Genomic DNA, 27,640 nt, shown 5'->3' on the forward strand with positions numbered 1-27,640 from the left:
CTCTACAGCGTTAGACGGCATTAATTATGCTGTAAAATATATCCTCGTAAATTGTGCTTAATGATGTCATCAGTTATAATTGGAGCTTAGTGATGTAATTGGTGTGACATGACTCACAGAAATGTAGGTATAATCAGAAGATAATTAAACTGTTGGCAAAGCTGTTTTAAAGTCACGAGGAGTTTCACGAAACTTATAAAAACTAGGGATGCACCCAATCCACTATTTTGGATTCGGCCAAACCACTGAATCCTTTGCACGAGATTTGGCCGAATACCGAACCAAATCTGAATTTCCATATGCAAATTAGGGGTGCAAATTTTGTGACAAAAAGTCATGTGATTTCCCTCCCCGCCAATAATTTGCATACGCAAATTAGGATTCAGTTCAGCCGGGCAGAAGGATTCAGCCGCGTCCGAATCCTGCTGAAATAGGCAGAATCCCGAACCGAATCCTGGATTCAGTGCATCCCTAATTCAAGCAGAGTGAAATGTGTATTTTCCTCATTATTAATAAGCTAAGATGCTAGCTAGGACTAATTACAACCCCTTACTATTATGCTAACATTGCAAACAATCGAGCTTTTTGCTTCAGATTGAAAGGATAATATGCAAAGTTCAGTTTAGAAAGTGGAAGACAAACATACTGTTTATATATGGGGCTACTGATTAGTTTATTACAATGGCAACAATGCAGGCCAGTCAATGGGTTTCTGATTTATTTGGAATGCAGGAGCCGCGCAGCAGCTGCCAGTTTGCCAGTTTCAGTGAATGGAAAGCCTTTAGGCAAGTCCCTGTGAGCCATGCTGGAGAGAGACGGATACAAGGGGCACAGATGGAAAGCTCAGCTGGTAATGCGTGATACATAAGCTACAAGGGCAGGATTCTATCAGGCACTCTCTGTACTTTGTATGAAAAACCAATCACATGATGATGTTTACAGCTCTTCCTCAGTCACAAGGTTGGAGTCGATAACCTTTTTTACTGCTTTTATAAGAAGAGTTATTCTCCTGTAAGAAGTATAAGCTGGGTGCTTTCTAACCCTTTGCTACTGTTATCGACAACCGCCCCCACTTACCAAATGTTCCACAGATATAAAGCAGCTTAAAGTGATACTGACACTAACAAAATGACGCTTGACATTATTAAAGTACATTAAAAGTTTTCTATAGGTCACGTTTTTCACAGTTAGGGGCAGATTTATCAAGGGTCGAATTACGAAGTAGAAAAAACTTCGAAATTCGACCATCGAATAGAATCCTCCGACATTTGAATTCGAAGTCTGAGGATTTTATACATTCTACGATCGCATTCCGATCGTACTTCGAATCGAATGATTTTATCGTACGATTTTCCCAAAAAATCCTTCAACTTAAAAACACACACAGGAGGTCCCCCATCGGCTAAACAGCAATTCGGCAGGTTTAAGTTTGCGAAGTATTGAAGTCGAAGTTTTTATATAGAGACAGTACTTAGATTATCAAATGGTCGAATAGTGTTGGGCGAATTTATTCGCCAGGCGCGAATTTGCGGCGAATTTCTGTTATCCAGAATGCTTGGGACCTGGGGTTTTCCAGATAACGGAATTTGGATCTTCATATCTTAAGTCTACTAGAAAATCATGTAAACATTAAATAAACCCAATAGGCTGGTTTTGCTTCCAATAAGGATTAATTATATCTTAGTTTGGATCAAGTACAAGCTACTGTTGTATTATTACAAAGAAAATGAAAATCATTTAAAAAAAATGTGGATTGTTTGGATAAAATTAAGTCTATAGGAGATAGTCTTTCTGTAATGCAGAGATTTTGGATGTCTGGATAAAGGATGCCATACCTGTATTTTTTACTTGAAGTTCCTTAAAGGACCAGTAACATCAAAAAATTTTTTAAAAAAATTCGTTAGTATACATCGAAAAATATACACCAACCCAAATAAAACTTTAAAATTGCAAAGCCTTTATTAAGAAATAACTTACCGAAACTCCACTTCCGCTCCTGTACAGAAAAGGCGACACGGCGATGATCCATCCTGCGGCTTTCTATTTCTCCTCCCTGGCTATCGCCCATATTGTACTGACATCGTGTGAAGCTGCGTTCTGCATTTCGGATCCCTTGATGTACTGTGCGATTGGATTTGGATCTCACCAAGGACCTCTGTACACGGACATTACCTTTCCAGAAGCTGCGAGGCAATGCAAAGCTCCGCTGTCTTCTTCCAGCACGTCCTTTGGCTACGCGTATCTATTTGGAAGCAGTTACTACGGCTGCCGGTAATCACAACTTATCATGTGGCCGAGAAATACCCAGAGCCTCAGTCCCACAACTTATCAACCGGCCGAGAAATACCCAGAGGCCAGCAACCCCTTGCCCAGCGAAGGATTCTCCTCCAGGGAGAAGGAATTTGCATTTTATCCCAGTTTTGCCAGGCAGGTCCCTGGACTTGGACATGTTAGTAGTGCCGGGGCTCAGTAGCCACCTGGAGCCCAGACATGACGCGCTGCTGTCTATGGACATCCCTTCCTTATGTCGGATCCCGACAGTGGCTGCTTGCACAGTTCCCACTCAGTCCTCCCAAACACGGCGGTGGAGATGAGGAGCAGCCGGGGAAGACTGACAAGTAGTATCCATTTGGGGGCGGATGATAAGTTGTGAGACTTAGATAACCGGCAGCCGTAGTAACTGCTTCCAAATGGATACGCATAGCCAAAGGACGCGCTGGAAGAAGACTGGGCTCCAGGTGGCTACTGATCCCCGGCACTACTAACATGTCCAAGTCCAGGGACCTGCCTGGCAAAACTGGGATAAAATGCAAATTCCTTCTCCCTGGAGGAGAATCCTTCGCTGGGCAAGGGGTTGCTGGCCTCTGGGTATTTCTCGGCCGGTTGATAAGTTGTGGGACTGAGACTCTGGGTATTTCTCGGCCACATGATAAGTTGTGATTACCGGCAGCCGTAGTAACTGCTTCCAAATGGATACGGGTAGCCAAAGGACGTGCTGGAAGAAGACAGCGGAGCTTTGCATTGCCTCGCAGCTTCTGGAAAGGTAATGTCCGTGTACAGAGGTCCTTGGTGAGATCCAAATCCAATCGCACAGTACATCAAGGGATCCGAAATGCAGAACGCAGCTTCACACGATGTCAGTACAATATGGGCGATAGCCAGGGAGGAGAAATAGAATGCCGCAGGATGGATCATCGCCGTGTCGCCTTTTCTGTACAGGAGCGGAAGTGGAGTTTCGGTAAGTTATTTCTTAATAAAGGCTTTGCAATTTTAAAGTTTTATTTGGGTTGGTGTATATTTTTCGATGTATACTAACAAATTTTTTTTAAAATTTTTTTGATGTTACTGGTCCTTTAACCTGACCTTAACCAACCTGACTGTCCCTTCTCAGCCTGTCAGTTATAGTTTATAATGCTAAAGAACTCCTGCTGCACAAATATGGCAGCCCCCTCATACAGAAACATGGGGATAAGACAGGTAATGTAAAAGCATCAGGCAAATACTTTTATGGCCAAATTATAAATAGCATGCAAAGACAATGCAATGATAGATGTAAGAAAAGATTGAATTTCTGGTGAATGTCTGTATCTCTTTAATGGCCAAGGCCTGTGCTGGCAAGAACCTACCCTTTAATACCGCAATTAAAGGCCAAAAAATAAATACACAAAAAGTGCTCTTTAACCGTTTTGTTATTTATTACAGATATGAGACTTGTTATCCAGAATGCTCGGGACCTGGTGTTTTCTGGATAAGGGATCTTTAAGTAATTTGGATCTTCATACATTGAGGGGCTGAATTACTAACAATCGAATGTTAATTTTTAAATTTTTTTTCCACGAATCTCTTAAAATTCATAGTTTTCATTTTTTTTTTTTTTTTTTTTTTTAAGATCCATTAAGGAGAAGTAAATCCCTTATTAAAAAGGCCCCAAGCCTAGCTGCTACCCCAGGCAAATACCCCTAACTTTTTACTTACACGGCATCGGAGTTCATGGCGTCATCGTCTTCGGTCTACATCGGGTCTTCTTCTGGCGCTTCGGCAATTTTCGTGACTTCGCCGCATGCGCAGTTGACAAAAACCCAAAGACTGCTCCAACTGCGCATCCAGAACTTGCTTCCCGATGAAGACCGAGAGAAGAAGATGGCTGCCGTGAACTCCGATGCCGTGAATCTGCACCGAGGGGTTAGTAAAAAGTTAAGGGCATTTGCCCAGGGTAGCAGCTAGGATGGGGGGGAGGGTCTATGTAGGGTAGGGTTTTTTTTAATAAGGGGTTCACTTCTCCTTAAAGTTAACCACGGAAACCTCTAATAGAAAACTTTGCCAAGTATAAGTTCCCAAGGTCCTTTAGAGATCAATGGGAGCTACGCTGATCCTATTGGACCATTTTAAATCACTTCAGACTCATTTTTTTTCACTAGGTATTGTCAGAAAAACTCAAATTTATAGAGGTATTCGTATTTTTTTCAGATGGTTCAGCATTATTTTCCATTCGTACTTTTTTGAATTCGGATCTTTTAATAAATGTCATTCATGGTTTTAGAGAAAGTGAGTTTAGTCGTGGTTTCAAAGACCTCTAAAATTCTACTACATTTTAAAAAAAATCGTCTTTTAAGTCTACTTAAAATGTAATTAAACATTAAATAAACCAAATACGATTCTTTTTCCTTAAAATAATTTATACCTTAGTTGGGATCAAATACAAGGTAATGTTTTATTATTACAGAGAAAACGGAAAACATTTTAAAACATATTTAATTATCTGTTTAAAATCGAGTCTATAGGAGATGGTCATTCCGTAATCCAGAGTTTTCTGAATGTCGGATCCCACACCAGTACTACTTTTGTTTATATATGAGCCTCTTAGAGAAAAATAAGTATTTAAAAGTCTCAATTTCTTTGTCAGCTGCTGGAGCAACCCAGAAGGATCGCTGCAGGGCAATTGACCCAGATATTAATTCCATATGCAATAAGCCCCTCCAATTAGGGCACAGAGTTCCACAGTTATGTGCCTGAGCAATGTAACCAAGCCTAGAAAAGGGATAGAGACGACTCTGGGGCTATTTAATAAACACAGTACACTAGGCAAATTATATCACGAAAAGCACTGTCTTAAAGAAAAAAATTAATGTTTTTTTATGCATATTTCCTTAACTGTTCCCTTTTCATGAACTAACTTGAATGAGCAGAGCAGTAGGTACAATCAGCATTGGTGCACTTTGACCCTTGCTCACTAGCGAATAATTCAGGGGAAGAACCCAAACCGCCACTTCTTTATATTTACATATAAACAGTTCACAAACGACTTCAAGCACCTTGTCCTTGATATGAAGGTTTTTTTCAGGAGGAAACATAAACAGACATCTTCTTTTATCTTTATATTTTACGGTGGAAGGTAAATTATTTCCCATATAATTCCCTATATATTTTAAAAACACTTAAAAAAAATATCTTACAGGTATGGGATCGGTTATACAGAAACCCTTTTTTTCAGAATTCTGGAAAAGCCACTTGCCATAGGGTCCATTTTAGCCAAATAATCCAAATTTTTTACAAATGACTTTCTTTTTCTCTGCAATAATAAAACAGTAGCTTGTACTTGATCCCAACTAAGATATAATTATTCCTTATTGGAAGCAGAACCAGCCTATTGGGTTTATTTAATGTTAACATGATTTTCTAGCCGACTTAAGGAATGAAGATCCAAATTATGGAAAGTTTTGTTATCCTGAAAACCACAGGCCCCAAGCATTCTGGAGAACAAGTCCAAAATATGTATGTTATTTTAGTTGACAATGTTTGGAGATCCAAATTACAGAAAAAACCCTTATCTAGTAAACCCCAGATCCGAGCATTCTGAACACACGCTCAATCACTTCAGTACACTTTAAGGGTAGGACTCCACGATCGATTTTGTAGCGATCGAACGCGCTGTGACAAAAATAAGGCAAGAGATAGAATTGTCGCATGGTGTCGCAGAGTTGATCCGACGCGATCCGACTGTCGGATGCAGACGCTGCGTCTACATCCGACAGTCGGAACGCGTCGTATCAACGCTGCGACACCATGCGACAATTCTATCTCTTGCCTTATTTTTGTCGCATGCGTTTTGACGCTGTGCGTCGGATCGCGACAAAATCGCTCGTGGAGTCCTACCCTAAGAGGCACATTTATCAAGGGTCGAATTTCAAATTCATGTGAGTTTTTTTAAACTCCCGTCAATTCGAAATTCAACTAGTCGAAATGTATTTATAAAATCGAATTTTTAATACTCTGACGAATTTAAACGACCCAAAAACTCGAACTGAATTAGCTCAAAATCAATTCAATTTTTTTCTACGAAAAAAACCCATGTCAGGAAGGCTGCAAACAACTCCAAATTGATCCCTGGACCTCTCTCACTGACTTAAACAGTAATTCGATGAGATGGCGAATAGTCGGTCACCATCTTGGAAAGTGTCTGACACTCACATGCTCAGTGGGCTCTGAGCAGCTGTTGATTCACAGCATGTGCAGAGAATCAACAGAAAAGAAGATGGGGAGCTACTGGGGCATCTTTTGAGACACAGATCTTTATTGCTAAAGGGATGTGGTTGCCTTGGGCTGGTACAGAAGCACAAAATATAACGTATATAAAATTCCAGCCTACTTGTGATAATCAACAAAGCAAACACATATTTAATGTTATTTCAAGTTAAGCCTTTTGAGATTTGAGATTCTGCCCTTGAAATACATTAGGAGTGCAACTGGCAAACATGATTAAATTGGGTAATTTTCATGGTTTCTGCTCCTAAACCGCCTCTTCGCAAATGAATTCAACAAGATAATCACATACAAAGAAACCATGAGAAATGGTCCACTGGATTGCACATCTTGTTGCCATGCTACGGAAAAGCAAAATAAGCCTGAGTATTATTGTTATTTGTCCTAATCAATGAAAGATTACTGCCTTGCCTCTGGCTAATGCAATCATAGCATGCTGGGAATTCATTACAAGTCTCTTGTGGACAAGAAATATAATACTAAAAAAGTGTTTTTCTGATTCTCTCTCCACAGGGCCACAAAGTATGGACTTCAGGGGTGGGGAGTAGGAATCATGGCTACAGAACACAGCAATGGCTGGTTAGGTTAGGCTTCATTTGCAAGGCATCCGTAGCCAGTGTACCATTACCAATGCCTGCCCCTGATTCTATTTATGTGCCCCTAAATTATTAAAGAAAAACGTACAGCATTTTTGAAAACATATTTATCTCTCATAGGTGCGTTCTACATTAATTAAGCGCAGGTCAGGAAAAACTCAACCGGCACCCAACCCTATCCCAAAAAATGTTAACCCACACCCGACCCACAAATGTTGCCATTGTAGGACCAGCGCCCAACCAGTACCCACGTCTCTCGCTACTTCGGAACAAACCTCTGGTTTCAAGACAGGGAAATCTTTGGGAGCAGTGAAGGAGTGTACTTCCCCAGTCTGACCCGAAAAGAACCCTAACCTGATATTGTTGGGCAAATTTCTACATGAACCTGCCGTGCGTCACTACTGGCTTTGGGTCAACTCGCACATCACTAGTAGTCATTTCAAATTAAATAATAAGAAAAACCAGAGAACCCCAAAGGCTTAGGACAGAAATTATGAGCTTTACGTTTATGTAGGTGGACGAATGTTCATGCCTCCAAAGCTTCATGTTAAAACTTAATTTGCTAATAAGCAAGGAGTAGAAATTCGACTGAGCATGTGCAGTGCCTTTGACTTCAAACAGGACAACCTGGCATCTACAGCTGACAGTTGCTATACCTCTAGGATGGTCCAGAAGCTCTGCTCTTTACTTTTTCTATGTTGACCTCCCAAACCCACCCCCATTTTTACTGCAAACGAACTGCCTTACTAGGGATTTGGTGGGATCATATAGTTCTAAACCACTTCCTCCTTTGAGGTCATATTTAAGACTACAAAATAAAAATAAAAATTTAGGTCTGAAAAATAGCCAAGCAAAATGCAAATATTTAAACACCACTTAAAGCTGGACATAGATGTGATTTTTAAAAGATCAGATCAGATGAGAAGAGATTTTTAAAAGATCAGATCCTGATCGTGAGAACACGATCTTCTCGGAGCAATCGTACAAATTTACCATCAACTAAAAAGACCAATTTGCCAGGAAAACAAAGGGGAGCTGCCTGCTTGGCCCTGCAAACATAGATAGAGATTGTACTGGGACCGACAAAGATTTTTTGACATGGACGATCAATTTCCTGACAGATGAAAAATCGTAAGATGTACGATCGTTCGAATCCCACTAACCGCATGATAATTTTGAAGGATTGGTTGGGCTTCCCTAAAATCGGTCGTTCGGCAAGAAGAATCGTCACGTCTATGGGGACCTTAAGTCACTAGAGTAACCATGACTTAAAGGGGTTGTTCACTTTTGAGTTAACTTTTAGTATGGTGTAGAGCAGTGATTCCCAACCAGTAGCTCGTGATGTTAATGTTGCTCACGAGTTCAAAGGGTTGGGGATCCCTGGTGTAGAAAGTGATATTCTGAGACAATTTGCAATTGGTTTTCATTCTTTTATTTTTTGTGGTTTTTGAGTTATTTAGCATCCCTGCTTTCCTTATACCACCTGTGACATCATCATGAAATCATATAGTCATATAAGCCATATAGATCATAAATGGTTCTGAAATCATTAATACAAGAGGGCCCCTAGGAGTCTCATCAAAGTCAATATAACCTGCATGTGACCTCTTTTGGGCCTCCCCTATGTTAACTGTAATCTACATTAACTGTAATTGCACGCTTTTCAAAAAATGCTTGCTCGCTTCCAAGAAACACATTGAAAACAACCACCGAGAAATATAACTGACTTTAAACCACAATTTTTTTTTTCCATTTTCTTTTAATGCTACGTCTGTAGAGACAACAATGCAGGCATTGAGCAGTCTAGAATTATTATATGGGAACTACAGAGGATTTGTTAGCCCAACCGATTCTGACTCACCCAGGTCCATTTCCTTTTCAATATTTTCCAGACCACCCTGAGGTCTCTGAAAAAACATAGATGTCCCTGATTTGCGACAAAGTCCTCTTCATCGGTTGTCAAGGATAGATGATATATGATGGGATAAAAGGAGCGACACAATGCTGATCCTCTCCCAGACACCTCATTACTAACAGGGATAAGGTTTCAGGGCTCAGGATTTTATTTCTGTCTCTAACACAGCTCATTCTTTCGGGCAAACTGTAATGCCACCTAGAAATGGCAGGTACAGCACAACCACGATAAAATGTTCCCTCTGTGCGTAGACTACGTAGTTCAACCATGGACATAGGAGTAGCTGGGTATGTAATTTTACCAAAATGTCCACAAAATATAAACTACAAGGGGATTTAATATTAAAATGTACAACAGTCGCCAGCTTATTGGCCCGTTTGTGGGGCCATCCGACGGTATCCAATCGATATCTGGCTGAAAGTCTATTCCGCAATCCAACCGCCCGTATCGGATCCATTATGATCCGAAATCGGCGATTTCGAGCGACAATAGAAAAAAGATCGCCGCGTGTGTTTTTACGCTGGCGATTTGTCGCGATTCCCCATAGACGCCAGCGCAAAAGTTTCCCCAGCGATTGCGGCTTAAAAGTCGCCGCGAAAAGTCGCCGCGAGTCAAATCGCGGCGCTATCGCCTAGTGTGGCCTTAGCCTTAAGCTACTAAATTCTTTTGACAAAAAAAAACAATCTACAGAAGAAAGTTGTTTTTTCCCTAAAAGTCTGGGTTTACTTTTTGTCTCAATTTTCAAATGATCAGCCACTTGGGTTTTTTAATTAGGGTATGTAGACAAACATGTGCTTTGCCCCATGCAATCAGAAGAATACACCTAAAGGTGGCCATAGATGTTACAATTACGATCTTTCCTGTAAAAGACTTTTCCAAGAAAGATTGTTTGTTTCAATACACACGTATAGAGCTGAATTGTCAGATATACAGGTAGAAACAATAGAATTGAACCTGTATCTGACGATTCAGCTCTAATAATGGCTGAGCCGAATGGTCGGCTCGTCTCCCACCATAAACGCACCGAATATCGTATGAAATTTTGTTTCGTACAATATTATCAGTGTGTCTATGGCCACCTTAAAAGAAACACAAAAAAAGACTGGAGAAATTCTCAGTTCTCAGACCTGCCACAAGTTTGCTCTGTGGCAGTAACCAACAGACAACCAATCAGCAATCAGCTTTGATCTGTTTACTGAAGTTAAATTTACGAGAGCAAAATTTTGATTGGTTGTTACTGGCTAAAGCTGGCATTTGCTCTGCCAGTGTCCCGTAGGTTTCTAGTGACCGGAATGAATATGATCCAACTGTCAGAGTACACACAAGCAGAGTTCTGAAATTCACCCTTTGTGCAGAGTGACAGGTGAATCACAATAATTCTAGTCACTACTAAATGGGCAAGCGTGGAACATATTGGTCTTTTCAGCTGGAGTAGAAAATGCTGAGCGTGCCATAAGCCTTTGCGCAACGTTTTCACATTTTGTGAACGGATTCAATGGGCTATGGTGGAACAAACTTTTGTTACTCTCTTGCATTCCTAGCTGTTCTAAAATAAAATTAGATTAATAGCAGGGCGTGGGCCTATGTATGATTAGCTACTGATGTCAGACACGAGGAACTGATCCTTCCCGACTAGATCATAAACTGTGGCTGGTCTATCTTCTGAGTATGGAGCCCACACACACACAATGACAAACAAAGTAAACAGGCAAGTAACACAACTGTGTGAGAAATTGATGCGTGGGTGATGGTGTAGCTATAGGATATGCTTGCAACACATACAGCAACCTGTGGCTCAACTGTTGCCAAACACATATGGGTGGCATGCAGCACATTTGGAAACTTATCCTAGGGCACTCTGATGTGCAAATGTTTATTCATTCGTTTTCAAATGTTTATTCATTTGTTTTGTAACACCACTGTGTAAATAGCTTAAAACTCCAAAAGTAAAGGGGAATGAGCAATACCATAGCCCAACAGCTGTTCCTGGACTACTATTCCATGCCAGTAGGGAAACTGGGAACTCTAGATCTGCAGCTTCAAAAGGTTTCTAGTCCAATAATTCAATATGGATTTAAATTTTACCCATCTCTATATTGTATAAACACTTTCTATACCAACTATAAGAAAACCTATTTATTTATATCTGCTCTAGTTAGAGTCAATTAAAGTTGGGTGGTAACACCTCCACCCGTGTCACATTGTGCCTCTGTACATGTATGGGACAGTTTATACAGATTGCTCCAGACCTGGGGTATTAGGGTAGAACTACACAGACGACTGCCATGCTTTTTTGGTGGGATCCAACGCGCTGCACCAAAACGCAGGCGTTTGGCGCAGAGCGTCGGATCCGCCGAAAACGAATGGAAGTTGTCCGTGTAGCTCTACCCTTAAACATAACAAATCTTTCCATAATTAGGATCTTCGTACCTTACGTCTACTAGAAAATCATGTAAACATTTAATAAACCCAATAAGCTGGTTTAGCTTCCAATAAGGATTAATTATATCTTAGTTTGGATCAAGTACAAGCTACTGTTTTATTATTACAGAGAAAAAGAAAGTCATTTGTAAAAAATTTGGATTATATGGATAAAATGGCATCTATAGGAGACGGCCTTCCCATAATTTGGAGATTTTCAGATAAGGAATCCCATATCTGTACTGCTATTCTAAGCCCTTCTTGGCTTCTTGTAAAGGAATTATAACACATAAGGAAGACTTAAGGTATGAAGATCCAAATTAAGTAATAAGCCCCCAGGTCCCGAGCATTCTGGATAACAGGTCCCATACCTGTAATGTTAGCCAAATGCCTTTTACAAATGTATCTAGAACACTGGTGGGGTAATTTTGTGATGACAGTATCCTTTTAATGGGTATAATGTACTTAACTATTGCTTTGGGCCAAACAATGATTACTCTGTACCTCTCTAATAACCTTTACTTAGTACCTGCCAAACACTTTCCTTCTAGAGGTACAACCCACCCACAGATATCCTAATTGCTGTGCAACAGTAAAGATATGGCTAGGAAAACAAGATTACAGCTGAGTAATGTATTTAGCCCTCTGGGTGCCACTGGGCTAGGCTGTGTGACCGGGCAGAAAATCCAACAAGAGTTTGTTTAATAAAAATAGAATCAACAGTTATACCATCTGTCAATTTTTTATTAACTGCATGTGAAAAAATTAAGCTGCTTATGATTAGTACGGTCAGTACTGTCTGAGACATTCATTCATTTATTCCTAGATCTGCACCCACTGCAAGCTCAACATTCTGGTTTTCAATGTCATTAACAAAATACAAAAAAAATCACAAACCACAATAAAGTCACTTCTACACCACTTCTTGTTTTTTGTTTTATTTTTAAGCAAACAAGTTATACTGATCAGCTATGTAATGGGGAAACAGTAAAGCAATCATATCTCCACAGTTTCCATAGGGTCTATAGATGACATTTTAGGGCAGAGACAGACGAATTGCCGGCAGGATGGCACCCGGGCGACTAAATCTCCCAGAATCTTCTCGTCTGTCTCTGCCCTAAGGGGGCAGAATAAACAGTATGGCAATTCCTGATATAAAAATTGTAAAAAGTGGGTTAATCCTCAGTTCCTTAAGAATTCATGTGGGTTGTTGAGTTACTAAACGGTCACTATTATTACAGAAATATCCACTAACTGTAATGGATAGCTAATAAATCCGTTTTGCAACGTTCATCGTTATTTTTTTTGGTATGGAATGTATTATCTTAAGTGACTGAAACTTTGGGATTTCCCAATGAGGGTTTTTTTGTAATTCGGATCACCATACCTTCAGACTTTTTATATATATAAAAAAAAATTTAAACATAAAATGAACCCATTAAGATTTTGCCACCAATATGGATTTATGTAGGTTTTCATGTAAGGGATTTCATATCAGAGTTTTATCCAGTACAGGTATGGGATCCATTATAAAGAAACTCCTAACCCAGAATGATCCAATTAACAGGAAGGCCATAGACTCGATTTTAAGATATAATTTCAGGTATGGGATCCATTATGAAGTAACTCGTTATCCAGAAAGCTCCATGTTACAAAAAGGCGGTCTCCCATAGACTCCCTTTTATTCAAATAAGACAAATTTTTAAACGATTTCCTTTTTCTCTATAATAATAATAAAACAGTACCTTGTACTTGATCCAAACTAAAATATAATTAATCCGTATCGGAAGCAGAAACATTAGGTTTATTTAATGTTTACACGGTTTTCTAGTAGACTTAAGTAGTGAAGATCCATATTACAGAAAGATCCGTTATTTGGAAAACCCCGGTCAAGCAATCTGGATAACAGGTCCCTTTACCCATAATACTTACTGGGGCAAAACAATCCTATTGGGTTTATTTGATGATTTTTAGTAGCCCCATGGTATGGAGTTCAAAATTATGAAAATATCCCTTATCTGGAAAACCAGTCCTAAGTATTCTGGATAACAGGTCCCACACCTGAATAGTAGATTTTTTTAGTAGTAGTAGTTTTTTTTAACATTAGTGACAGATACCCTTTAAATTCCTAATTCTTACTGTACTGTTCAAGGTAGATCTAACCTGGGCATACCCACTCCTATAAGCAGATTTTCCTTTCTGTTCTAGACTTGGTTATTTTGGCAATACAGAAAGCAGTTCAAAGAGATGTTTGTGACACACACTCTTCCATAGATAATTTCTGCTAACTGTAAACGTTGGGCTATGCATCTAGTTTTTACGCATAAAAACCTGTTACCGCTGAACAATACAGACAGACACCTGGCAAAACCCACTGCTAGCATCTCCTTCTATAATCTATTATCTATCAGAAGATATCACTAATATATTTAATTTTACTATAGTTCACAGAGGAGTTCCATGACCATAAACACATCATAGCACTCGGAGGTGACTTAAAATATCCACATATTTCCTATATTTATTATGATACACAAGTTTCAGTGAGTCATGTGACAGAAATGACATCACTAAGCTCCGATTATAACCAATGACATCACTAAGCACCATGTATAAGGATATACGTTACAGGATATTCATGGCTTGTGTATAATATATAAATTCATCACCTCTCCCCATAAACCAAGGGGTGCAAGATCTGTATGCAGCAATCTGCTTTGAAGCCTATTTTATTTTATTTTTTAAATGTCAATATCAGGTCTTCCAGATAAATTGGTGGATTCGCCAGCCAGATCCAAAGCTGGAATGCTGGCATTTACTTAATGCAGAGTACAACAAAAAAAGTATTTTGAAAAATCGTATACAGGTATGGGATCAGTTATCCTTTACAGGTATCGGATCTGTTACAGGAAACCCATTATCCATAAAGCTCCAAATTACGGCAAGCCCATCTCACTTAACAGTACCTTGTACTTGATCCAAATTAAGATATAATTAAAAGCAAAACCAGCCGATTGGGTTTATTTAATGTTTAAATGATTTTCTAGTAGACTTAAGGTATGTAATTACATAATAATCCGTTATCTGGAAAACCCCAGGTCCTGAGCATTCTGGATGACAGGTCCCATACTAAGCAGCATTTAAACTACTCTACTCATATCATTGGTCCCCCAGAGGGGCAGCCCCATAGATTTCCATCCTCTACTCCACTCTGAAACCTGCCCTGTTTTCTATAGTCTGCCTGATATAATTGGTACAAGCAGATATCCAATACCATTAATTATGCATCGATTCCTGTTGCCCCGGAGTGGTTACAATTAAGAGAAATCAATGGAATCAGTCAGTCACTACAATATGGATCCATGACAGGACTCATTATACCAAATAAAGATAAGACAGGTACAGTACAATGGGCTCTTTCATCCCACTCCACTCTTTGTTCTACAGGTACAAGAGTGCTAGAATGGTCTCCATCCAGACATTATCTTAAAGGCCCCCATACACAGGCCGATAAAAACTGCCGACAGACCCAGTCGGCAACTTATTGGCCCGTGTGTGGGGCCATCCGACGGGCGTCCCCAAACGATATCTGGCCAAAAGTCGGCCAGGGTAAAAAATCCCGTCGGATTGTGGCCACATGTTTTTCGCAGAAATACCGACCGCACCGTTGATGCGGCCCCGCTTTCTGACCGCCCGTATTGCCTCCATTCTGATCCGATCGTTGGGCCCTAGGGCCCACGATCGGATCAGCCTGATATCGCCCACCTCAATGTGGGCATATCGGGGAGAGATCTGCTCATTTGTCGACATCGCCAAACAATTGGATCTCCCTGTGTATGGCCACCTTAACATGCAACTCGCAGACAACATAAGAAAACCACACTCGCACATATTTGAATGTTTTAGTAAAATCAAGTAAGAAATATCTTTCGTTTTATTCTTGGTGCTCTTTTCTTTTACGATTCTGGGTGAGATTAAAGTTTCAGAACAATCGTGGCTGCTCCCATGCATATAAATATACAGAAACATGGAGATAAACAAAGCTTCCGGAGAAGAACACCCTACATGCCAGTGTGTTTTTACTTGGTCCCAATTAAAAAAATAACAGACAATATAAAAGCCTAATCATCAACACACAATATTTCCTTTATACTGCTGTCACTGACTGTAGAAACAAGGAAGTGTTTTAGATGTCAGAATGGAAGATTAACATTATTAAAAAGACTGGATTAATAATCAATGACCTAAGAATTTTCCACTGCAGGATAGACAGAGGAAAAACAAGGAGGCAAAATATTCCTTAACCACTGCAAATAAAAAAAACAAGGAGCAAAGTTCTTCCTCAAACTGTTTATAGGAGAACTAAAGCTTAACTAAAAAAGTAAGGCGAAATAATTGTGTTTCTAAAAAAGCCCAAGGCAATCACAGCCCATTAGAAGTAAAGATCTGTGTCTCCTAAATCTCCTAAGATTCCCTTGAAGCTCCCGTTATTCTTTTCTGCTTATTCACAGCATATGCTCTGTGCTGCTGTCACTTACTGAGCTTAGGGACCCAACGCACAATATATATATATATATATATAAAAATAAAAGTCCAACACGTGTAATGCACAGTATTAGTAATAAAGTTATCTTCTGATGGTGCGTCTCCCCAATAAGCGGTGAGTCAATCCGCCAAACTTATGTATAAATATTCCAACAGGGTCGCACTCATATTCAATAAAACGTAGCATTTATTTCAAACGCAATAAAAGCATGTGTAAGTTATAGCCAACTTATCTGTTCAGAATTCTGTTCAGAGTCGATACATAGCAACGTTTCGGGAGCATCTCGTTCCCTTTCTCAAGCACGGCTCTGCCACAGAGTATTTTATATATATATATATATATATATATATATATATATATAATATATATATATATATATATATATATATATATATATATATATATATATATATATATATATATATATATATATATATATATATAATATATATATATATATATATATATATATATATATATATATATATATGGCCTGGATCATTACTACTATAGAGATGCTAAACCTTTAGGCTGGTTTAATAGGTTTAGTACATAAAATATGGCATTTCTAGCCATATTAATTTTTAGGGTTCAGTTCTCCTTTGAGGTAGGTAACTGAGTGAACGTCTATCTGCATGGCTTTTATTGGTAATGGTGGGTTGCTGAAAAAATAAACAGAGTCCTATTAGGGAAAGTAGGAGGTTCAACCTGTGGCCCTTCAGCTGCTGTTTTTATGCATTCAGCAAAAGAAAAAAGAAATTTGAAAGTCAGGAAACACTGGATAGAAAGTGTTAAAGGGTGGGTCACCTTTAAAGGAGAATTCAACCTGTGGGGAAGGAGGTCTACCTGGGGTGGGGGGTACGGGGTTTTTTCCCCACAGGTTGAATTCTCCTTTAAGTAAACTTTCAGTATGTTATAGAATGGTTAATTATAAGCAACTTTTCAACTGGCCTTCATTGTTTATTTCTATAGTTTCTATAGTTTTTGAATTATTTGCCTTCTTCTGACTCTTTTCAGATTTCAAAAGGGGGTCGCTGACCCCATCTAAAAACAAATGCTCTGTAAGGCTACAAATGTATTGCTACTTTTTTTTTTTTTTTCCTTTCAGGCCCTCTCCTATTCATACTCCAGTCTCTTACTCAAATCAATTCATGGTTACTAGGGTAATTTGGACCCTTAGCAACCAGATTGTTGTATATGGCCTGGATCATTACTACTATAGAGATGCTAAACCTTTAGGCTGGTTTAATAGGTTTAGTACATAAAATATGGCATTTCTAGCCATATTAATTTTTAGGGTTCAGTTCTCCTTTGAGGTAGGTAACTGAGTGAACGTCTATCTGCATGGCTTTTATTGGTAATGGTGGGTTGCTGAAAAAATAAACAGAGTCCTATTAGGGAAAGTAGGAGGTTCAACCTGTGGCCCTTCAGCTGCTGTTTTTATGCATTCAGCAAAAGAAAAAAGAAATTTGAAAGTCAGGAAACACTGGATAGAAAGTGTTAAAGGGTGGGTCACCTTTAAAGGAGAATTCAACCTGTGGGGAAGGAGGTCTACCTGGGGTGGGGGGTACGGGGTTTTTTCCCCACAGGTTGAATTCTCCTTTAAGTAAACTTTCAGTATGTTATAGAATGGTTAATTATAAGCAACTTTTCAACTGGCCTTCATTGTTTATTTCTATAGTTTCTATAGTTTTTGAATTATTTGCCTTCTTCTGACTCTTTTCAGATTTCAAAAGGGGGTCGCTGACCCCATCTAAAAACAAATGCTCTGTAAGGCTACAAATGTATTGCTACTTTTTTTTTTTTTTTCCTTTCAGGCCCTCTCCTATTCATACTCCAGTCTCTTACTCAAATCAATTCATGGTTACTAGGGTAATTTGGACCCTTAGCAACCAGATTGTTGAAACTGCAAACTGGAGAAACTTTGAGGTGGCCAAAAATGCCCAAATTTGGTAAAGAAGTGTAGCCAATTGCCCTACCATGACTGTTGCTTAGTAGGGTACAAGGCTTTGGATGGTCACACCTATTCAGTCCCTACAAAAGACCATGTTGTCTACTTCTATAGGTCTCTCTTTTGGACAGAAGTTATTTGACTGGTATTTTCCCTTTCAGACATCTTGATAACAGCAGGGGTTGTGTAAGTTTTTCCATTCTGTGCACTTTATTTGGAAGGGTTGCACACAATTCAAAGGCCTTAACATCTGCTGCAGCTTCAAAGCTTTCAAGACCTTAGCTACATTCTGAAGAATAAAAAATTTGCAGGCACTACATATCACCCGGGAGGTCATGAAGAGCATGAATTAGAATAGCAATTATTTAAAATATAAAAATTGCCTGAGGCTGTACAGTGAGCAGAGCAGAGGGTTTGAATTGATGCAGACCACAGCAGTGCGGTTTTGCTCCTTACGATAATGCAAGTGACCCACTTATGATTTCGTTCAACAACAGTAGCCCCTGTTTTTGATCATTTCAATGACATTTGGCAGATGTTATTAATGGAGGGAGTACTTCAAAGGTTTTCCTAGAAGCAGCATAAAGGCAATTCTGCAACAGCAAGCACAAATGGACTGAATAGTAATAACTATTTCCCTTAGGGTCAGGACACACACTCATATTCGGGGAGATTAGTCGCCTGGCGACAAATATCCTCTTCTTTGGGGCGACTAATCTCCCCGAACTGCCTCCCGCCGGCTGGCGACTAATCTCCCAGAATCTGAGCGTGTGCCCTGACCCTAAGGGCCTGGGTGCAAGATGTGGCAGTTCAAATGGGCTCCCCTTAACCCCCCCCACACACACACACTTATCGTGGTCCCTATTTATTATGTAAATAGCACACAGAAGCAAACCCAAAATCTCCCAGCGGGTCCCGTGAGAGGGTGGCCCCTGGTGCAGTTGCATCCCCAGCCCCCGCAGTAGCTCCACCACTGTGACGAGATTACCCCTTTAACTGGGGACAATTATCGAGTCTAACGGATATTGCACCCAAGAGATTGTATTTAGCTGCGATATAATTTTCAGGATGATTGCCTGTACAAAACAACTAGATTGTCCTCTTAACCGTAGACAGTTATGAAAGGACTGCCAGGATGCGTATTATCCAGGATTTTCAGTCTGCTAAAAGGAAGGGGGGGTTCAGATCAGGCTATTATAATACAATAAAATATGATATGCAATAAATATACAAACACAGTAGCTTTCTGCCTTTTAATGACCTTATATTACCTGCAGGTTAAATTTATCTTCCATTTATAACCAATTAACATGAGTGAAGTATAAGGGCTTGGCGATTGCATAAAAAGATTATTTGCATAATTGCTTTTTATGCACGGGAGGGAGCGGCCGGCTAAGGCATTCTCGCTAGAAATCCCCACCTATTTTTGCTCACTAGCAGTGCTATTTAAAGGGAATGTAAAGGCAAAAAAATAAAATTCCATTTTTACTTTCTTTAATGAAAAAGAAACCTATCTCCAATCTACTTTAATTAAAAAATGTGTACTGTTTTTATAAGAAACCTGACCGTATGCAGTGAAATTCTCCCTTCATTTACTGCTGTGGATAGGAATTGTCAGATGGTCCCCAACTGCTGAGCAGGGAAACAATCATACTTATGAACAGCAGGGGGAGCCCCCGCCTTAATTCCCAGCCATGCAGACCTCAAGCAGCTTTGTTTATGATGATCCCTAAGCGGCCAAGACCACACTGAGCATGTGCACAGTCTTAGTCTTGCAAAGATGTTTAACAAAGTTACAAGATGGTGACCCCCTGTAGCCAACCTTGAAAGCATAAATCATTTGTTTGATTAGGCTTGTGGTGCAGTAAGTTCATTTTTATATTTAGTATACAAAATACAGCATTTCTAGCCTTATTCTATTTTAGACTTTACATGCCCTTTAAAAGGGAAAGAAGTGTTTTATTAGCTCTATGGCAGTAACATCTCATCAGGATTCTTCAGTAAATGGTACACGCTGGGAGTGGAATGATTGATAACTACATCCCTTGGCCACATAAGGCCACTTTAAAGGGGTTGGTTGCCCTCAAATTAAACTTTTGGTATGTCGCAGAATGGCCAGTTCTAAACGACTTTGAAACTGGTCTTCATATTTATTTTCTATAAAAAAATTTTTTTAATTATTTGCCTTCTGAATTAAACAGCTTTCAAATGGGGATCACTGACCCCATCTAAAATGGGTACATATTTATCGTTATTGCTACTTTTTATTACTCATTTTTCTATTCAGACCCTCTCCTATTTATACTCCAATGAGTCTGCAATCTATGGCTTTATTGAAGCAGCCCCCTGCTGAATACCACTGCTTTCCCACCCATCTTATTGCAATAGTCATATACTAAGTCAATACTAACCGGATCTAAGGAAACATGTGGCCAGCCTGCCTGAGAGGCAATGGATATTCTCGAAGGCTATAGGCAATGTCACATGTGGTGTTCTGACCAATGAGAAGTGTAATTGGTCACCCAGCACCTACAATTACCCATCAAAACATGGATACATCAAGAATGGCATATACAGATATGGGATATATAATCCAGAAACTCGTTATCCAAAAAGTTCAGAATTACGTAAAGGCTGTCTCCCATAGATTCCATTTTATCCAAATATTCCAAATTTTTAAAAACAATTTCCTTTTTCTCTGTAATAATAAAACAGTAGCTTGTACTTGATCCCAACTAAGATATAATTAATCCTTATTGGAGGCAAACCCAACCTATTGGGTTTATTTAATGTTTACATGATTTTCTAGTTAAGGTGTGAAGATCCAAATTTCAGAAAGATCCATTATCCGGAAAACCACAGGTCCCGAGCATTCTGGATAACAGGTCCCATACCTGTACTAAGTAGCATTTAAACTACTCTACCCATATATTTGGTCCTCCAGAGAGGCTGCCCCTTAGATTTTCATCCTCTACTCCTTGCTAGAGAATATGATACCACTGGTACAAGCAGATATCCCATACAGGTATGGGATCTGTTATACAGAAACCCGTTATTCAGAATGCTCCGAATTACGGAAAGGCCGTCTCCCATAGACTCCATTATAATCAAATAATCCCAATTTTTTAAATTGATTTCCTTTTTCTTGGTAATGATAAAACAACAGCTTGCACCAACTAAGATATAATTAGTCCTTATTGGAAGCAAAAATATTCTATTGGGTTTCTATAATGTTTACATGATTTTCTAGTAGACTTATGGTATGAAGATCCAAATTACGGAAAGGTCCGTTATCCAGAAAACTGAAGGTCCTGAGCATTCTGGATAATAGGTCCAATACCTGTACCATCAATGATGCATTGATTGCTGTTACCCCTGAGTGGAATTCAGAGAAATCAATGGAATCAGTAATTATTAGTCACTACAATATGGATCCCTGACAGGACTAAGCTATAATTAATCCTTAATGGAAGCAAAACCATTCTATTGGGTTTATTTAATGTTTACATGATTTTCTAGTAGACAAGGTGTGAAGATCCAAGTTACAGAAAGATCCATTATCCAGAAAACCCCAGGTTCTGAGCATTCTGGATAACAGGTCCCATACCTGTACCAGGTGACTTGTGCAAGTAGAAAGCATGTTGTAGCCTCTAGGAGGTTAATAGGCACCTGTAAACTGATTTTTTTTTTTTCCCCAACAGAGGTTCAAGCTAATAGAGACCACATTCCAATTGGGGGAAACCGGTGCAGGTTTTATCAAACAGAACCATTGAACTGTGGTATCAGGTAGGTTAACGGTTTGGCACCTCCCCCCTGTTTACACCTACCTGTCCTTTAAAGATCCTTACTCATATACAGCAAGCAGTCTAGTGTACAAGTCACAACTAAAGTAGGGCCCCCATGACCGGCGGGGTACCCATCATCAAAAACAATTACCAGAATAAGAAAAAAAGGTTACCCGGCACAGCCGGGTTCTAGATTCCATTCCTGCATTAGCATAATCTGCAGTGACTCCGTATATTGCCCAGGAGGCTTCATTGCTTCCCTCTTTGTCATTTCCAAAGCAAACAGACAAGTTGGCGGCTAAAACTGACTGTAGTGAATATGACGTGGATCTTAGATTGTAGAAATTAGCTCTAATAAAATCTGTGTAAATGGTTGGTGGCATATAAATAAAAGATAATAATATTGTAATTTGCATAAAAACCCCTTCTTTATCACTGCTGAGCAATGCCGAGTAGGCACTGGATATGAACAGAAGCAGGGGTGTAACTACAGAGGAAGCAGACCCTGCGGCTGCAGGGGGGCCCAGGAAGTATAGGGGGGCCCAAAGAGGCCCTAATTAATGGGGATGCACAGAGTTCGGGATTTGGCCTTTTTCAGCAGGATTCAGATTCGGTCGAATCCTTATGCCCGGCCGAACCTAATCCTAATTTGCATATGCGAATTAGGGGCGGGAGGGAAAAATCGCATGACTTTTTGTAACAAAACAAGTAAGTAAAAAATGGTTTCCCCTTCCCACCCCTAATTTGCATATTTGGATTCGGCCTTTTTCAGCAGGATTCTGATTCGGCCGAACCTAATCCTAATTTGCATATGCAAATTAGGGGCAGGGAGGTTAATTGCATGAGTCGCAAAACAAGGGAGTAAAAAATGTTTCCCCTTTCCCCCCTAAATTGCATATGCAAATTAGGATTCGGATTGGGTATCCGGCCAAATATTTCGAAGGATTCAGGGTTTGGCCGAATCCAAAATAGTGGATTTGGTGCCTCCCTACTAATTAATGAACAATTTCCACATATGTTGGTAAAAAAAAAAAGGACAGCCTCCGGATAGGTCGGGGGCCCTAAAACTAATTTGCTGTGGGGCCCAGTAACGTCTAGTTAAGAAGGTAGAAAACTAGAAAGGCCACTAAACCTTAGCAGGAGATGGGTCAGTACCAATGGGTACAGGTGAAGGGCACACAAACAAGGAAGATGAAGAGCAAACTTAGGTGAGCACAGTATGTCCATATGTCACAGACACAGCTGGGTGGGCTGCTGAGCACAAAGGATCCAACCCAATAGTGTCACCCTATGGCACCCGTTTAGTTATTGACAGATCACATGGTGCAAGGCCTCGCAGCAGACAATGAAACAAGTCCATCACTGGGATCCACACAAATCCCACGGGCAATCCCAGAGCATTTGCCAACTTTCACACAAGTCATGCCCCTCACATCCCCATTCATCTCTACTGACAAGTCACAATAAACCCATGCACAGGGAGGGGTGGTTAGGGACAGCTAATAGCCTTCGGCTGTCAGCGGGGGGGGGGTGCGTAGGGTTGGAGTTCAACAATATATACGGATATAATGGGATTTGTTTAGGCAGCACTGTAAAAAAAAAAAAAATAGAGATATAAGAAACACAACAATTCTGCTCCATTCTATATAGAAGTGCTGAGACAGGAGGAAGTAGGCGCCTGTCCCATAGAGCTTGCAATCTAAGTGTTCTTTGTACGTATGCTAATCAGATAATGCATGGAGTCTGTGATTATGGGATGCCTCTGTAGCCTACAATGATATGCCAGTGCTAAGCCCACCCCCAGTGCAATTATAACAATATAACAATTATAACAATACCATCTACATTCTCCCGGTCACTGATGTGCTGCAGGTTACATCCAGTGTCCTCTCTGCTCATGTCCTGCTCGGGCCGGTACGACTCCAGCCGGGAGTGGGCATTTCTGCGCAGCTTGGGACTGGAGGACACACAGCACGACGTGGTGTTCCCCATGGTGAGGCTTCAGCGTCGCCGCCCCCCTCGGATCTCAATCTCCTACGGCTCCCCCAGTCTCTCCTCTCTCTGTTAATGAGGAATGGGAGCACAGACTGCAGGTTCCCCGGGTGGGGAGCAGCCCAATCCAGCTGCTAAAAACCCCTCTCCATAGGGGAAGGGAAAGCGAGTGCAAAGGGGTCAGCAGGCAGCGCCCCTTCTATTCCATAGTGCCCAGTGCTGGAAGCAGGATCCAGGCATCTCCCCAGCCCGCTGCCTCCTCATCAGTCTCCTTGCATAGCCCTGGAACAGCAGCACAAGCAGCAACCCCGCCCTCGCCTCAAGCTCCGCCCCTGAACTGGCAAACCAGCAGCGACACACGGCCCTCCCTACCCGGTGCGGCGCGCTGCGAAATGCTTCCGCTGACAACGAAAAGTAGGTTCCGTTTAGACAGGAGTGGTTTATAAGGAAGCGAGTGTGTGGGAGTGAACTAAAGCGGACCGCTGTCATGTTACTGCTCTGCTTTTATATATATTTTTTTTAACATCGCAATTCACTGATACTTTTCTTGGAGGAGTATTTTACACACACACACGTGACGTAAATAAAGTCACCCAGCTCAGCTGGCGCCTGCAGGGAGTTACAAATGAGATCAAGTGTCTTTGTCTGATTCTTACTTTTCTGTTACATTTGGGATTGGAAAAGCCACTGCCCATCTAGATTGTAAGCGCTAGGGTTGACACCTGGCCGGTAAAAATGATGGTTGATCCCAATGTTATTAATAGGGAAAAAAGATAAATATATAGTATTTTTTTCCGGAAAAGGTGGAAACCCTAGTAGTTACGCACTGTTTACTGGGGATGCACTATTTTGGATTCGGTCGAACCCCGAAGCCTTCGCAAAAAATTAGGTTGAATACAGAACCAAATCCGAATTTTTATATGCAAATTAGGGGCGGGAAGGGGAACATTTTTTTACTTCCTTGTTTTGCGACTAAAAGTCACGTGATTTCCCTCCTTGCCCCTAATTTGCATATGCAAATTCGGTTCGGACGGGCAGAAGGATTCGGCCAAATCCAGAACCTGCTGAAAAAGACCGAATCCCGAACTGAATCCTGGATTTGGTGCATCCCTACTGTTTACAAATGTCTCTTTTTAATACATATCCCCCTGCATTATCATAGTAGTTTTATCAGCAAATGCCACCTACCTACAGTTTTGATAAGTGGGTCACCCAAAGTCATCGCCGATCCTGTCGAAGGAGCCGCCTTAAGGTGGCCATACAAGGGCCTATAAAAGCTGCCGACAGACCAAGTCGGCAGCTTATTGGCCCGTGTATGGGGGCCCCCGACGGGCTTCCCCGATCGCGATTTGGCCGAAAGTCGGCCAGATCTCGATCGGATGGGACGACTAAAAATTCCGTCGGATCGCGGCCGCATCTGTTCGTTGATGCGTTTCCGTGATCTGACCGCCCGTTCCCGTTCGTTAGGATCCGATCTTTGGGCCCTAGGGAAAAAGTTTGGGAACCCCTCTTAATTCTTTGGAGTTTATTATTGGCTGAGCTTTCAAAGTAGCAACTGAATTTTAATATATAACATGCCTTATGGAAACAGTAGTATTTCAGCAGTGACATAAAGTTTATTGGATTAATAGAAAATATCCAATATGCATTATAACAAAATTAGACAGGTGCATAAATTTGGGCACCCCAACAGAGATATTACATCAATACTTAGTTGAGCCTCCCTTTGCAAATGTAACAGCTTCTAGACGCCTCCTATAGCCTTTGATGAGTGTCTGGATTCTGGATGGGGGTATTTTTGACCATTCGTCCATACAAAATCTCTCCAGTTCAGTTAAATTTGATGGCTGCTGAGCATCGACAGCCTGCTTCAAATCATCCCATAGATTTTCAATGATATTCAAGTCGGGGGACTGTGGCGGCCATTCCAGAATATTGTACTTCTCCCTCTGCATAAATGCCTTTGTAGATCCAAATGTGTTTTTGTCTTGCTGGAATATCCAATCCTTGTGTAACTTCAACTTTGTGACTGAAGCTTGAACATTATCCTGAAGAATTTGTTGATATTGGTTTGAATTCATCCGACCCTTGACTTTAACAAGGGCCCCAGTCCCTGAACTAGCCCCACAGCATGATAGAACTTCCACCAAATTTGACAGTAGGTACGCGTTTGCAGAAAGCGCTTCTTTCTCATACAGATGTTCTTTGTGCAAATTGTGCTGAAGTGTAGAATGATGTACAGATACACCATCTGCAGCAAGATGTTCTTGCAGGTCTTTGGAGATGATCTTTCGGTTCTCTGTAACCATTCTCACAATCCTCCACATATGCCGCTCCTGTATTTTTCTTGCCCTGCCAGTAGGGTTGCCACCCGGCCGGTATTTTACCGGCCTAGCCGGTAAAATACCTGCCAAGGCCGGGGCCGGTATTACAAATTTATCGGCAATGTAACTGCCGGTAAATTTGTAATACGATCAAAAGGAGCCCTCGGCCTGCCCCCAATCCCCTGCAACTTACCTTTTCTTTTGCATCTAGCGTCCGTGGGGTCTGTGGCGTGGCCCTGCCCCTTTTGACGTCACATCCCGCCCCTTTGAGGCCCCGCCCCCCAGCAGCCGGTAAATTTTTTTATAAAAGGTAGCAACCCTACCTGCCAGACCTGGATTTTACAGCAACTGTGCCTGTGGCCTTCCATTTCCTGATTACATTTCTTACAGTTGAAACTAAACCTCGCTTTTTGTAGCCTTCCCCTAAACCAGTGATCCCCAACCAGTAGCTCGTGAGGAACATGTTGCTCTCCAACCCCTTGGATGTTGCTCTCAGTGGCCTCAAAGCAGGTGCTTATTTTTGAATTCCAGGCTCAGAGGCAAGTTCTGGTTGTATAAAAACCAGGTGCACTGCCAAACAGAGCCTCAGTGTAGGTTGAGAATCTACATAGGGGCTAGCAAATGGCCAATCACAGCCCTTATTTGACACCCAAGAAGATTTTTCATGCTAGTGTTGCTCCCCAACTCCTTTTACTGCTGAATGTTGCTCATGGGTTCAAAAAGGTTGGGGATCCCTGCCCTAAACCATGATACTGAACAATCTTTGTTTTCAGATCTTTTGAGAGTTGCTTTGAGGATCCCATGCTGTCACTCTTCAGAGGAGAGTCAAACAGAAGCACAACTTGCAATTGGCAAACTTAAATACCTTGGACACACCTACATAAGAAGTTCAAGGCTTAACAAGGCTTAACAAGCTAATCCAACCAATTTGGTGTTGCCAGTAATCAGTATTGAGCAATTACATGCATTCAAATTAGCAAAATTACAAGGGTACCCACATTTCTGCACAGCCAGTTTTTCACATTTGATTTAATTTCATACAACTGAATACTGCTTCACTAAAAGTCTTTGTTGAAAAAACACCCCAGTACTTAGATCTTCCTGGGAAATGAAAGACATGCCACTGTTATCTTTTTTGTTGAAAGTGGAGTAAATTATTATGCAGGCTGAGAGGGGTTCCCAAACTTTTTCATATGACTGTATATAATTATAAACTATACATTTTAGTCCCAATGTTGCTGGGTGAGTCCTTTGTTGATTAAATCCTTTTTCTTTTACATAGACCAGAAGAGGGTAATTACAGTGACCAATAAAAACCAATTGAAAGCCCAGTGCTTGCTGATTTGCTTTCATTTTGAAAACCGTAACGTCTTTAAGATGTTTATCTTTCAGTAAACACTGGGCTGTGATTCTCAGAAAACTGTATTTATGAAAACAGCACTTCATAAAAATGCAATGGAAGCAGCTCAGAATCTCATGCACTGAGCAACAGCGGTGCCCAGTGAATCAATGGAGGCAGTGCTGGGAGAATGGCTGACGGGGTATTTCCTATCCCTTAGTATTTGGCACA

The 27,640-nt window shown here is 40.7% G+C and overlaps 1 protein-coding gene across 1 annotated transcript in view; it reads right to left on the bottom strand.

The window, feature by feature from the left end:
- Positions 1-24,145, bottom strand: part of ccny.L (cyclin Y L homeolog) — a 90,437-nt gene extending 66,292 nt beyond the window's left edge. The window contains exon 1 of the mRNA XM_018267164.2: positions 23,593-24,145. Coding sequence (XP_018122653.1) covers positions 23,593-23,746 — 154 coding nt within the window. The 5' untranslated portion in view covers positions 23,747-24,145. The remainder of the gene's footprint in view (positions 1-23,592) is intronic.
- Positions 24,146-27,640: the final 3,495 nt, after the last annotated feature.

Source organism: Xenopus laevis, chromosome 6L (assembly GCF_017654675.1).
Source record: "Xenopus laevis strain J_2021 chromosome 6L, Xenopus_laevis_v10.1, whole genome shotgun sequence".
Taxonomy (NCBI): domain Eukaryota; kingdom Metazoa; phylum Chordata; class Amphibia; order Anura; family Pipidae; genus Xenopus; species Xenopus laevis.